Source organism: Cicer arietinum, chromosome 2 (assembly GCF_000331145.2).
Source record: "Cicer arietinum cultivar CDC Frontier isolate Library 1 chromosome 2, Cicar.CDCFrontier_v2.0, whole genome shotgun sequence".
Classification (NCBI taxonomy): Eukaryota; Viridiplantae; Streptophyta; class Magnoliopsida; order Fabales; family Fabaceae; genus Cicer; species Cicer arietinum.
Genome location: NC_021161.2, coordinates 278,955 through 291,279, shown reverse-complemented (window position 1 = coordinate 291,279; position 12,325 = coordinate 278,955). Strand labels below are relative to the sequence as shown.

Sequence of the window (12,325 nt, the reverse complement as noted above, 5' to 3'; positions counted from 1 at the left end):
TTTTTTTTTTTTTTTTTTTTGGTAATGGAAAATGGAAAGTGAGTGTGATACGCGAGAAGAAGAAGAAGTTGTTTCCAAATTCTTATATGGGCCTGGACTATTTTTACATTGGAGGCCCATTAATGACGGCCCAATAGCCCATACTCTACAACAACAATAAAAATAATGTTGAACTTTTTTGTTTAAAACTTTGTTTGAGTAGCATAAAATATCCATATGCTTTTGGTCACATCACCGCCCTTCTATATTAAAGCACAATATAATAGAGTATAGACTTATCTATGAACCATAAATTCCTAAGTCATTTTCAATTCCATGTAAGGTTTATGCAGCAAATAGGACTATATTTATTTAACATAAGGCCCACATTACTTCCTTTTTAACTCCAAACTTTCTTATGTCCACTCAAATCCGCGTAGATAGAAAGCAACTTGTAGTTCATTAATAAATGTTAATTAATAAATCATTTAAATCCCATACAAATATATTTATATTGCTTTTTTAGTGATGCATTCTTGGACATATTTGCTACTAGTTCGTAACAAGTTATTATAGTCTTATATATAGTACGTGCTTACAATATTTCAAAAATATTAATTTAATATGTTAAAGCATGCCATATATAACTACAACTACAATCATCAACCAATAAAAAATTTATTATGAAGTTTAGTTGAAAAATATTGCTAAAAGATGAATTCTAAAAGAAAATGTAAAAACAGTGCATAGACAAAGAAAAAGTCGTTTTCAAATTATGTGCACCCATTACTTACATGCATGTAGGGAATCATTTTTTTCCTACAAATTTATAGAAAAATTATAAAATAAAATAAAACTGTTTTATGAAGAAAAAAATAAAAATAAAAATTATATATATATATATTTTGTTTTAACTACGGAATTCTAAGAAAAAATAAAACTGTTTTTTACCAATACATTATATTATTAGGATTATACAAAGAAATATGACAAAAGGTGGCAAAAATATTGTTCATGTATATCAGCTGGACCAACCTGAGTCCAACACTTCACATGTTCATCCTGATAAGACACAATGAACAGAAAATCTTGTGCCAACAATACCAATCATACCAAAAATAACAAACAAACATGGTTGATTTCTGTTGGATATTCTCCAACTTCAACTTTAACTAGGATTTGGGGTCGACTAACTCTTACGTTGGATTAAGAGCAATCACACAAGTGAATTAAAAACAAGATTTTTTCACATTTAATATATTAACAATATTCTTCTTAAGTGTAAGCTCCTCTATTTATATATGTGCTTCCACTCACGCGAAATCTTTTTTAATTCACATATATTTATTCCTACACGTTGCCTAGTCACTATTGTCAAAAAAAAAATTCGTACATCAAACTGTCGACTCAGAAATATACTTCTGTTGGGTCGTGAGAGGATTAAAAGATCGCTATATTTAGTTAAAAGCAACCACACAAATGTATTGGGATCGCATCTTTACTTAAAATCTTAAAAAGTTATGTGCATAAATTCTCTCACTCATGTAGTGTTTAATATCTATTTTTTAATTGAATGTGAGAATTATTTTCACATTTTATATACCAACAACGTCACGGTTTTCACCACTTGATGGTTTATATCCATAAATGAGTTATATATAAATAGCATAGAAAAAAGAAAAGTAGAGTTATTGGCTCTGCCTCTTGGAACTTCAAACTGATAAACAGTTCATATTATTTATGATTATAGTATAATAATTTTGATAACCACGAAAGTACGCTAACCCTTTACATTTTTATTTTAATTTTCACATAATTCAATAGGAAATATTGCTTCTTTATTTTTCCTTTTGCTATCTTCTGATTTAAAATCTCTGTCATTTCTTATGGTCTTTTTGTTCTTCTAAAGGGTTAACTTAATTAACTGTGATCAATATTTTATCACACACACAATTAATACATATATATGTATGTATTTATGTATTATGTTGATGTGGTTATGGTGGAAGGTTGAAAATGAAATTATTGAGATCATTTTTTGGTTTTTTAGATTGGTTGCAGCTGGATTGGAGAAGAGTGAAAGTGAAGCCATTTGTGAGTAATTCAAGAGGAATGCTGCAGCAGCAATTGCCAAGGATTGTATTGACTGATCCAAATGGTTCATCAGCTGAGGTTGGTTGCTTGGTTTTCTCTTTTGCTTATGATCTTTTAAGGGTTTTTTTTTTGTTAAGGAAAAATTGGATTTTTTATCAAATATATTTTATCCTTATTATACTTTTAACTTCATGTGTTAAGTCTTGTTTGGATAAACAATTGACTCAAACGCTTATAAGATGGCATTTATGTATAATATAAACTATTTTATAATAAAAGTAAAAATAAAATTGAATTGTCGGCATATAAGATATAAGTTGTTTTTATATGTTATTTTAGAGAATTTATGAAAATAAATTAAAAACAGATTATATGATTATATGATAGTATTTTTTGTATGATCATATTATGCTTTGAACTTGATGTGTTAGACCATGTTTTGATAAAATAACTTAATTTAACGTTTGAAGCATACATGTTTATGATATTACTGCTTGTATATGGAGTATTTCTATAATAAAAGATCAAAGTCAAATTATTTTCATATAAAGCATAAGTTGTTTTCATAAATTATTTTAAAAGAACTTATGGAAATAAGCTGAAAACAAGTAATGGACATGTTATAAATTATTTTTACAATTACGATCAAATAATCTCACAAGTATTAAATAAGTTAATCCAAACAAAAATAGCTTAGGATAAATAGGTTGTAGAATCTCAATGTTTGCAATAGCTTGTGAAGATTTTTGAGAAATTTGTGTTACTTTGGACTTTACTAATGAATAATAATATTTGGTAATATGAAACAGACACTTCTCACAACTCAGAATAAACATTCAATGTTTATTTCTTTTGGTTTGTATCAATCCTTATCATTTTGAATAACTTGTAAATTTTGATATTGAATAATATTATTTAGACCAATATGGTTATTATAGTTTAAAAATGAAGACAAAAAACCAACTATATATGATTCCACAATATTTAATCTTATATAAAAACTTTTTGACACATGGTTTTAGGTGCTTCTCTACGGAGGGCATATTGTTTCTTGGAAGAATCAAAGGAAGGAAGAATTGCTTTTTATGAGCAGCAAGGTAACAAATATTGTTCTTATTTCATTTAGTACTAAAAGCCATCAATTTGTCCACAATTTGTTTAGTTTCAATTGTTTGAATTATTTTTCAATTCTTACTAACGAGTGTTCTAATGACATTAGTTAAAGAAACATCGAGATAAAAGTTTGTCTTTGAGAGTACAAGTTAAACAATCATCAATGCAATAAATAGTTAAATACATTTTTGTTTTACATAAACTTGTTTCTTTTTAACTTAACCAATATTGTAGACAGTTGTTAGCATTTTTCTTATTTGTGTACACTTGATGAGATTTTCTATTTAACAGGCTAAATGGAAACAGCATAAAGCAATCAGAGGAGGTATATCAGCTTGCTTTGCAAGGGTAAGTACTTTGCATCACATGAACAATATATGGTGGGGCATATTTTAATTTTTTTCCTTGCTCAAGTTAAGTTTTAATTGGCTTTATTTGCATTAGCTTCTGACTTATAAGAGCTTCTCAATTAAAACAAGTTAGCGATTCTTCACTTACAAAAATTCATTGCTTAAAAATTAGTCAAAAACTCTAATCGGACGACACGATTAGGAAGTATAAGTTAACCACTCTCCTCGTCTTTACGACTGAGACTGTGACCTGATTGATATTGGTTTGACGAGTTGAGTTTTGAGAGACTCGTTCATTTTTCTATATTGGCATCGATAGAATCATTGTCTCGCTCGTAAAGATTAAGAAAAAGACTATTAACTTATACTTCTAAGGAGTGTCGTCGATCGTCAATAATTTATACTCTAAGTAACTTTTAAACACTGATCTACAATAACATATAGCATCCACCATAAGAGAAATATTACTAGAAAAACTCATATATTGCAATATATTTTATTTTATACATACTTGTTGAGAAACTTTTCCAAACTTGCTGATATATTCAACTACTATGATTTGTGTTGCAGTTCGGTGATGTTGGTTCAGTTGAACAAAATGGAATGACAAGAAACAGAATGTGGTCATTGGATAGAGACCCTTCACCACTACCTCCAATAAACGATCATTCATCTATTGATTTGATATTAAAGTCAACAGGAGTTGACTTAAAAACACCACGAAGGTATGTATGTGTCTGTCTGTTCTGATTCACGTTTGTTTAAATTTTACAACACAAACAGTGGTATAGCATGTTATAATATTACTATAGCCACTATTTAACAACGCATTATTAAGGTGTCTTTTCTTGTGTTGTGCAGTTTTGAGTTGAGGCTTCGCATATCTCTAAGTGCTGGAAATCTCATTCTGATTCCTAGAGTCAGAAACACTGATAACAAACCATTTTCTTTTGCATTTTCACTATGCAACTATTTATCTGTATCAGATATCAGGTATACACTTCACATTTTTTTTGGACATTATTATATTTGCTTATTTATTTATAAGTCTGTAACTTTAAGAGAATTTGAATGAATGTGTAGTGAAGTGCGTATTGAGGGATTAGAGACGCTTGATTATGTTGATAATTTGATGAACAGATCAAGGTTCACAGAGCAGGCTGATGCAATTACATTTGATGGAGAGGTATCATAAAACATGACATTTTCTTCTTATTATACATAATAGAGAGACTCAAATCTTTGAAAATCAAATTAATTCACCTAATAACTTTCTATGAAAACAAAACTAATAATTAAACTATTGAATCATGTAATATTTTCTCACTTAATTATGTACTTACTTTAGATGAGTCAAATTTTTGTCACCATACCACGCACACACTCGTAAATGGCAACTAATTTATCTTGTAAATGTTCTTATAAGCTTTGTTTTGGTTACCTTGTAGACTGATAGGGTATACTTGCATAGCCCAAATAAAATTGCCATCATAGATCATGAGAAGAAAAGAACTTTTGTACTCCAGAAGAATGCACTGCCAGATTCAGGTTGCTTGTAGTTGGTGTCTTAGTGATAAGTTTTGCATGCTACTTTATCTATTTGGGATTCACACTTACATACATTTTTTTCAAACAATTTATATATTAGTATTTCTCACTTGTCAATTTATGATGAGACTGCAGTTGTATGGAATCCATGGAATAAAAAGGCCAAGGCTCTCCCTGATTTGGGAGATGATGATTACAAGATGATGATATGTGTGAATTCAGCAGCTATTGATACTCCTATTCTCTTGAAGCCCAGTGAAGAGTGGAAGGGTTATCAGGAGATCTCTACTGTTTCATCAAGTTATTGCAGTGGACAATTGGATCCTAACAAAGTTCTTCATGGATTTCAATGAACTATAATTGGTGCAATCAAGTCAAAAGTCAATTGAGATTTATTTAAGTCTCATAATTGTGTGTGCACTTACATTGTGCAATGCACTAGCTTGTCCATAAATACAGTCTCCGCATTCACGCATTTGGAACATTGGTGGTTATTTGATTAATGATCGGACAATCCAAATTTAAATTAGGTATTTTAAACAAATTTATATTTTAAAGACCGTATGTTCTTAATTAAATGGTCACTGATGTTCCAGATGCATGAATGTTGGATTCCCTGATTGTAGATAATCCAAATTCGATATAGGTATGGTAACATAAAAAGCCCTTTTCCACCTTACAATAATTGAGAGAGCAATTCTTACGGTATTAGCATTTGGTTGAGTGTAAAATTGCTTAGCAACCTTTTCGGTATGTATGATAAATTTCAAAGAATTTCTTGTGTCTGCTATAGAAACCAGATTACTTATCAAAACATCTTTATTGAGCAATGGCATTCATAGCACTTACTGAATACAAACTTCCTATTGGTAAATTATGAAAAAAGAACATGTCTTTCTATCCACTCTTTTGTTTGGAGAACCTATTACTATTACTACAATCTTTTAATTAATATTACCTTCTTTAACTGCAGGATAACTAATTTATTCAACATGTATTCAATGATGGCCCATTGCAATTTGTTATGTTTTTATTTAAATTAAATTTTGTTGTTGCTTTTGGACAATATTTGCTGAATGTGGTGAACATAACATAAAGTATAGCATACACTAACAACAGATTCTTCATCTAAAAGCATTTAACAGAATACAAATGAAGAAACAGGTCCTGAAGAAATCATAATTTAAAAACAAGCCATGGAAGGTATGATCAGCTCCGTTTCCCATATATTGTGTTAGCTGTACAATTTAACATGAAATGCATAAAGTGAGACACAAATCAAAATATATTACTCCGCGTCTTCCTCATCATCACCATCTTCAGCAGCCCCAGCATCGTCTCCAATGCCTTCAAGTAGTTGATCGACATCCTCCCCCAACTCCAGCAACCTAGCACTAAGTCTATCCACCTTGCTTTGTTCTTGCCCGAGACAAACAAGCAGATCATTCAGTTCACCTTCACTCTCCTTCAGAGCTTCTTCCCTTGCTTCAGCTTTTATTGCCTCCACATCCGGGAACGTTGAGACCCCTTCTCCCCTGAGTGCTTTCACCTCATTCTCCAACTGGAGGTTAGATTGCTCGAGGCTATTATACGCATCTGACAGACTCCTTAGATCAGCTTCCATCTTTCCAGCTAAATTCTGATACATATTAGCCTCGGATTCAATTTTGGCCTTTTCTGCCTTAAGCATCTCTAACCTTTTAGATGCTTCTTGGAAATCTCTACGAAGTGTCTCTATTTGGACTCTGTCGATGCCTCCACTCCCTCTTTGCTCAGACTGAAAACTACTGCCTGTCTTGGCCAGGTCCTCGGCCAAAGTAGCATTTCGAAGAACAAGATCCTGAGATAATGAAAAAAATATCATTAAATCAAACACGTATCAAGAATAGTCAAAGCGTCAAACCATGATATATTTGTTGAAGAGCACAGGTTCCTACAGTCCCACACACTTCTTAAGGTATTATTAGTCCATAATAGATTATTAACCCAGAAAACCATCAGAAGCAAACCTTACTTGCTGAACAAATCGGCGAAGACGTAAGTTCACAGCAGTACATCATAGTAAACACTTTTCAATAATGTTCTTTGTAATCTTATTATGCACATACCATTAACCGACTCCAAAATCTCACATTAAGCAAAGGACAATGCCAATCAAAAACCAAACAACTTAATGCTCTGAAATTTTATGGTTGTTTTAGAACATCCAACATGTACCTTCCTAACTATAAAGGAACAGACTCATGACTTATCCTAGTATATATTTTAAGAGGAATATATAAGAACAAATAATACCTGTATCTCCGAGTGTTGGTTCTCAACAAAAGCTTTCAGCCTCTTTATGTATTCACCATCACTTTCACCACTCTTCTGCTCTATTTCTGCCGGCACTACCGCTACGTTGGTTTTTGGACGACTATAAACCTCCACAATCTGTTGTCTAATATCTTCCTCTAGTCTTTTGACAAAATTCACAAAGTAAGAATCCAAGATTGAAGACAGAACTGGATGATCCATATTTTTCTTTTCTGACAAATCATTCTCATCTATTTCTTGAATATCTGCCATGCTAGCTGCTGAAGATCTAGAGAATGATCTATGCGTGAGGGATGACTCGACATTAGCGAAAACAAAACTCTTATGCATCTCATCAAACTTTAAGAAGTACGAACTGAGCCCAACTTTCTGACTTATTAAATCAACGATGGAAAATGCGTCTTTTCCGCTATCAGTAGATTTATTATAGATCACACATTCACCCAAGACAACTGCAGAAAATCCCCTTATACACACAGTTTCAGACAAATTTGATACCAGCTCAAGAAGATAAGTAAGGTGGGGTCGAGCATCTAGGAAGCAGTGCACTGCATTGGGGCAATCTGCTAGCCAGGTAACCAGTAATTTCAAAATGATAGCTTGAACATATGAATTTCCTGTTGCATTAGATTTTCCATCTTTGGATTTCATTGAAGAGGCAAGGGCTAAATATTTCACCATCCGATGCATTAGTGGCTCTGAAGCTCCTAAAGTTTGCATGGATGCCTCAATTTGAATTCGCAAAACCTGCAACATTTTTCATAAGATTTCTCTGAACACCTAAATTTCTGTTTTTCCATTTCTTTATCTTACTATTCATACTATCATTACCTATAAAAAAATTAGCCATAGATTAAATTATTTAAGCATAAAATTAATCAGAATGTATTCTATATAGTCCTTAGCTCTGCAAAAACTCGTTGTAAAAAAATCTAAAAATACAATGAAGCAGGGAATAATTTGCATACCCTTTCCTTGCATTGGAGATTGTCTTTCAATATATGAGAGAGAACACTGGCGGCTCTGCTACAAGTCTACATATTTAATATAATGTTAGCCAGATAACTCATACACAGTAACAGTGGACTTCCATTGTACAAGTAAAAATATCAAAACCCCAAAGTTATTTGAATTTTACACACAACAGTTCCACTGGTATAGCTTGCCATACAAATATGAAATCTGAAATATATACGAAGATTGAAGAAGTACCGCATACCTCAAGATCACCATTATTTTCACCCAAAGTAAGACCGTGTAATAGCATGCTGAAAGAGCAACAGATGACAAAATTAAAAGTGATTGAAGATAGCATATTAACAGAAATGTTATAATTTAGGAAACAAACAGGAACAAGAATTTGTAGGATAAACAAAGTTAAAATCACATATTATCAATAAGCACAGCATTAAAGCACCACCAACAAAACAAACCTTCCAAAAGACATATTGACATCCTCGTCAAGGAATGAATGATTCATGGAATATGGTTGTGGAATTAGAGTAGACGCTAGCATTGCTTGGCCATCAGCATTTTTCTGATTTAGATTAGGTTAATAAAAAATGGAAAAAATTTAAAAAGATGAAGAAATGAAAGATATGTAGTCAAAAGCTTTAATGTGCACTAATTGAATTCATTAGTTCTTAAATTACGTAATATATATGATGACAAGTTGTCGTCATATATATTACAATTGACAGGGAATGCTTTTAAAGAATAACACAAGATAGAAGTATGCGTAGCCAACCTCACAAAAGTTTTTGAAAACATAATCAGCTGCAATGAACTCTTGCATGCTAGAAGTCCTCAAAATTATTCTAAGTAGAGAATTCAGTGCAGGTTCAACTTGTGGCTCCTCTCCAAGAACTTTGCTAGCAAGAAGATCGAGATTTTTAGAATCTCCAGCAATCAAATCCCCAATACATCTCAATGCCTAATAAGATAGAGTTCAACAGCAAAAAACTGAGCACCACTTCATACTGCATAGTAATTGAAAATTTTCATACAAACTAAGCATTTCAAAACAAACAAAAATTAGATTGATGCCATAGAACAAAAACTAGGAAAGATATAACCAAAACAAAAATGCTCATTTGAAATGCATATGAGGCAAATGTAAATTGGATGCATTGACCATTTTATAACCCATGTACACTGCAATTTCAACTGTTTATCAACAAGATGACTTTTTATTGACAAACTTTTACACAATTGTTTAGGAACAGCTAATATCACTCAGATGAATGGACATCACTTTGTCATTACCTAAAACATCAAACAGCAGCAATATAAAACCATGTTTATATATCATTTGTAATGTAAAGAATGGAAGATGAAAGATAGCAATGTAAGCAAGAAAGGAAAGGTTATTTCTTTACACACACACTTAGACTAACACTTGCATGTTGCACAAAATTTGTCTATATTTAATATTTATAATAATTTATAAGAATAGTTTTTTAAAAAATGTGAAAATGATTATAACGTAACCGAAGTAACAGAGTTTATCAAAATTTAAATGAATCATTGTAAACAATATTTTTAACGTAATTTATGTAATATTTACCATGACCAATGATGAAATTGCAACAATTTGGTAAGGTTATAGTGAAAATGTAAGATTAATTAATTAATTAAACATCTTTTTATATTACGAGCTGATGTATCTATACATTGTGATAGGGATATTATCTTACCGCACAGCGAACTGCAACAGGTACCCATTGGCTTTCAACACCTAATATCAACAAATGGTCCAGTACCTTCTTCTACATCCAATTCCACAAAACATCGGTATGAGATCACCAGAACTAGATTGCTCTTTTATGCAATCAACATAAGACTGAGTTTTTTGCAAACCTGAACCAGAACTGTCTTGTTTGTCTGTTTATTAGCATCTTTCCCAGGATCGGCCTCAGAACCTCCCTTTAGTAACAATTTAATGGTTTCTAATGCACTGAGTAGATTGATTGTCTACTGGCATGGTGATTATAACAAGAGTTAGCTATACGGGTTCACTAATAGCATAAGGTTAAGTAAAAAAATTGAAAGAATCCAACCTTTTGTTGAGTAAAAGAGTAAGAACTTCCTCTCAGCTTCAAAATCAATATCAATGAATCAAGTCCTATAGTCTCTCTGAGTAGTACCTGAACCATGCATAGTTGAAATCAATACCAGTTCTAAACTTAATAAACAAGACAGAGTTAACAAACCTGATTGGATGCATTGCTGCGAATCAAATTGTTCAACAATTCAAGGCAGTCCTGAAAAGTTACCAAAGAATTATTTAGACTAAAATCTGCATATAGCAAGTTGATTACGCACTGTCAAAGGGTAACCATGCCTCACCTGCACAACTACACCACCATCTGAATTTCCTTCCTCCCTAATGATACTGAATATCTTCTCATATGCACCTTCAAAGACGACAATCTTTTGGATCTCCTGTAACCGTTAAATTCATTTAGTTGACAAAAGTTCACCACATAAAAAAAAGGCTGAATTGGGGGAAAACATTTCTGTTCGAGCAAAAAGGTTACCTCAGCTTCACGGGTCAGGTGAGTAAGAAGCAATAAGGCCTCATTCCTTATCACCTGGAAGGTAAACCTTGATCATTTTTCCATTATCAATAACAGCCAACAATCAACAAGTAATTATAAATGGAAAGGTTTAAACATAACTCTTTTAGTAGACATACGACGACGATCAATTATTAAGTTCAATTTTTTTTTTAGATTATTAGAAAGTTATTAAGTATTGTACCTCACGATCCATAAGCATGTCCATTAGCCGAGTTATACCACGGGGGATAGTCAATATAGTTTCCTGTAACCTGAAGAATAAGTCAGCAAGGGTGCTTTCCAAGAAAGATATTTAACAATTTCTGGAATCAAACTAACACGGGAGGTATAAAACTAATACCTCTGTCGAGAATTACTGAGAAGGGCGGTCAATATTTGCAGAGTATAATATCGTACATAAAAATCATCCTCTTCCTGTCAAAGTATCTCAAAGGAAAAATGACTAAGAAAATTTATGAATTATATGCATAAACCTAAAAGTCAAGGAAACTTGCAGCGATATAATTGAGAATAGATTCCATGATTATAGTAAAGAAATTCTTACCAACAAACTCAGAAGAAGAGGGATACTTTCTGCTTCTCTAGAAAGTAAATCGGTATTCATCAAATCTGGCTGAACTTCATTACTTGATCCTTTAGCATGATTAATAGGAGTCAGTGCACTGACAAGAGTTTCCAAGGCACCACGAACCTGCATGGATATAATTTCCAATTAACATACCACTGGGACTTGTTATATCAAAAGAAAACAGTTTATATATATATGGAAAATCCATTTAAGGACTGTATAAAACTCTAGATTAAGCACAGTGAACTGGATTGTCAATAATCAAACAAGTTCGCATATTTAAATTCAAAGTTATTTATTATTTTTTTCATTGACTGTATTATTAAAATGAACTTAATGATGTGGATCCTTGAGAACAAAAAGAAACAGCAAAAAAACAAAATAAGTGGTGGGGAAGAATGTTTTGTCACCATTTCAACATCATTACGTTCTTCCTTTAAGACACTTAACATTATAGGTAATCCTGCAAAGATGCATTAAACATATTTCATAAGCCAAAAGAAACAAAATTGAAACAATTTTTGTTTAAGAATCAGTATATACCCATTGCCCCAAATGCTAACTGGAAAGCTCTATTTTCTGAGACAACAGCCTGAAGTTCAGTAATAGCATTTCTCCTGTCATCTGGTAGTTTACCATTGTTTATCCGATCAAGCAAACGTTCAACATACCTATTGAGACATACCATACACAACAATTTTTTTAACCAGTAGGAATCAAACTCGTGAGTTTCGATCCTCTCCGGTACAGGAAAAGTTCACTTGGAGAGGGAAAGA

General features: G+C 32.1%; 2 protein-coding genes across 8 annotated transcripts in view; one reads left to right on the top strand and one right to left on the bottom strand.

The window, feature by feature from the left end:
- The first annotated feature begins 1,595 nt into the window (after window positions 1-1,595).
- On the top strand, window positions 1,596-5,911 carry LOC101506359 (putative glucose-6-phosphate 1-epimerase). 5 transcript variants are annotated; one of them, XM_073365554.1, is made up of 9 exons: window positions 1,596-1,754; window positions 2,030-2,151; window positions 3,096-3,170; window positions 3,478-3,534; window positions 4,107-4,261; window positions 4,398-4,529; window positions 4,677-4,722; window positions 4,985-5,084; window positions 5,220-5,911. In XM_073365554.1, exons 2-9 carry the CDS (start codon window positions 2,092-2,094, stop codon window positions 5,435-5,437), a joined length of 843 nt encoding a protein of 280 aa, XP_073221655.1. In that variant the 5' UTR covers window positions 1,596-1,754; window positions 2,030-2,091; the 3' UTR covers window positions 5,438-5,911. The 5 variants fall into 5 exon arrangements, with proteins under 5 accessions (XP_073221655.1, XP_004489208.1, XP_012568044.1 ...); XM_004489151.4 differs by having other exon boundaries at window positions 4,620-4,722; XM_012712590.3 differs by lacking the exon at window positions 1,596-1,754 and adding an exon at window positions 1,811-1,947 and having other exon boundaries at window positions 4,620-4,722.
- A 255-nt stretch (window positions 5,912-6,166) lies between these two features.
- The window catches only part of LOC101505721 (golgin candidate 6), a 6,939-nt gene continuing 780 nt past the window's right edge, over window positions 6,167-12,325 (bottom strand). Inside the window, exons 3-19 of one of the 3 annotated variants that reach the window (XM_004489147.4) lie at window positions 12,093-12,220; window positions 11,960-12,012; window positions 11,526-11,672; window positions 11,322-11,395; window positions 11,163-11,232; window positions 10,940-10,993; window positions 10,749-10,844; window positions 10,613-10,663; window positions 10,460-10,546; window positions 10,260-10,373; window positions 10,097-10,168; window positions 9,148-9,333; window positions 8,834-8,937; window positions 8,620-8,668; window positions 8,369-8,434; window positions 7,380-8,147; window positions 6,167-6,924 (exon numbers count right to left, since the gene is read on the bottom strand). In XM_004489147.4, the coding sequence (XP_004489204.1) occupies window positions 6,373-6,924; window positions 7,380-8,147; window positions 8,369-8,434; window positions 8,620-8,668; window positions 8,834-8,937; window positions 9,148-9,333; window positions 10,097-10,168; window positions 10,260-10,373; window positions 10,460-10,546; window positions 10,613-10,663; window positions 10,749-10,844; window positions 10,940-10,993; window positions 11,163-11,232; window positions 11,322-11,395; window positions 11,526-11,672; window positions 11,960-12,012; window positions 12,093-12,220 (2,671 nt within the window). In that variant the 3' untranslated portion in view covers window positions 6,167-6,372. Of the gene's footprint in view, window positions 6,925-7,379; window positions 8,148-8,368; window positions 8,435-8,619; window positions 8,669-8,833; window positions 8,938-9,147; window positions 9,334-10,096; window positions 10,169-10,259; window positions 10,374-10,459; window positions 10,547-10,612; window positions 10,664-10,748; window positions 10,845-10,939; window positions 10,994-11,162; window positions 11,233-11,321; window positions 11,402-11,525; window positions 11,673-11,959; window positions 12,013-12,092; window positions 12,221-12,325 lie in introns of those variants that run through there. The other 2 variants (XM_012712589.3, XM_027331879.2) reach the window with 2 other exon arrangements.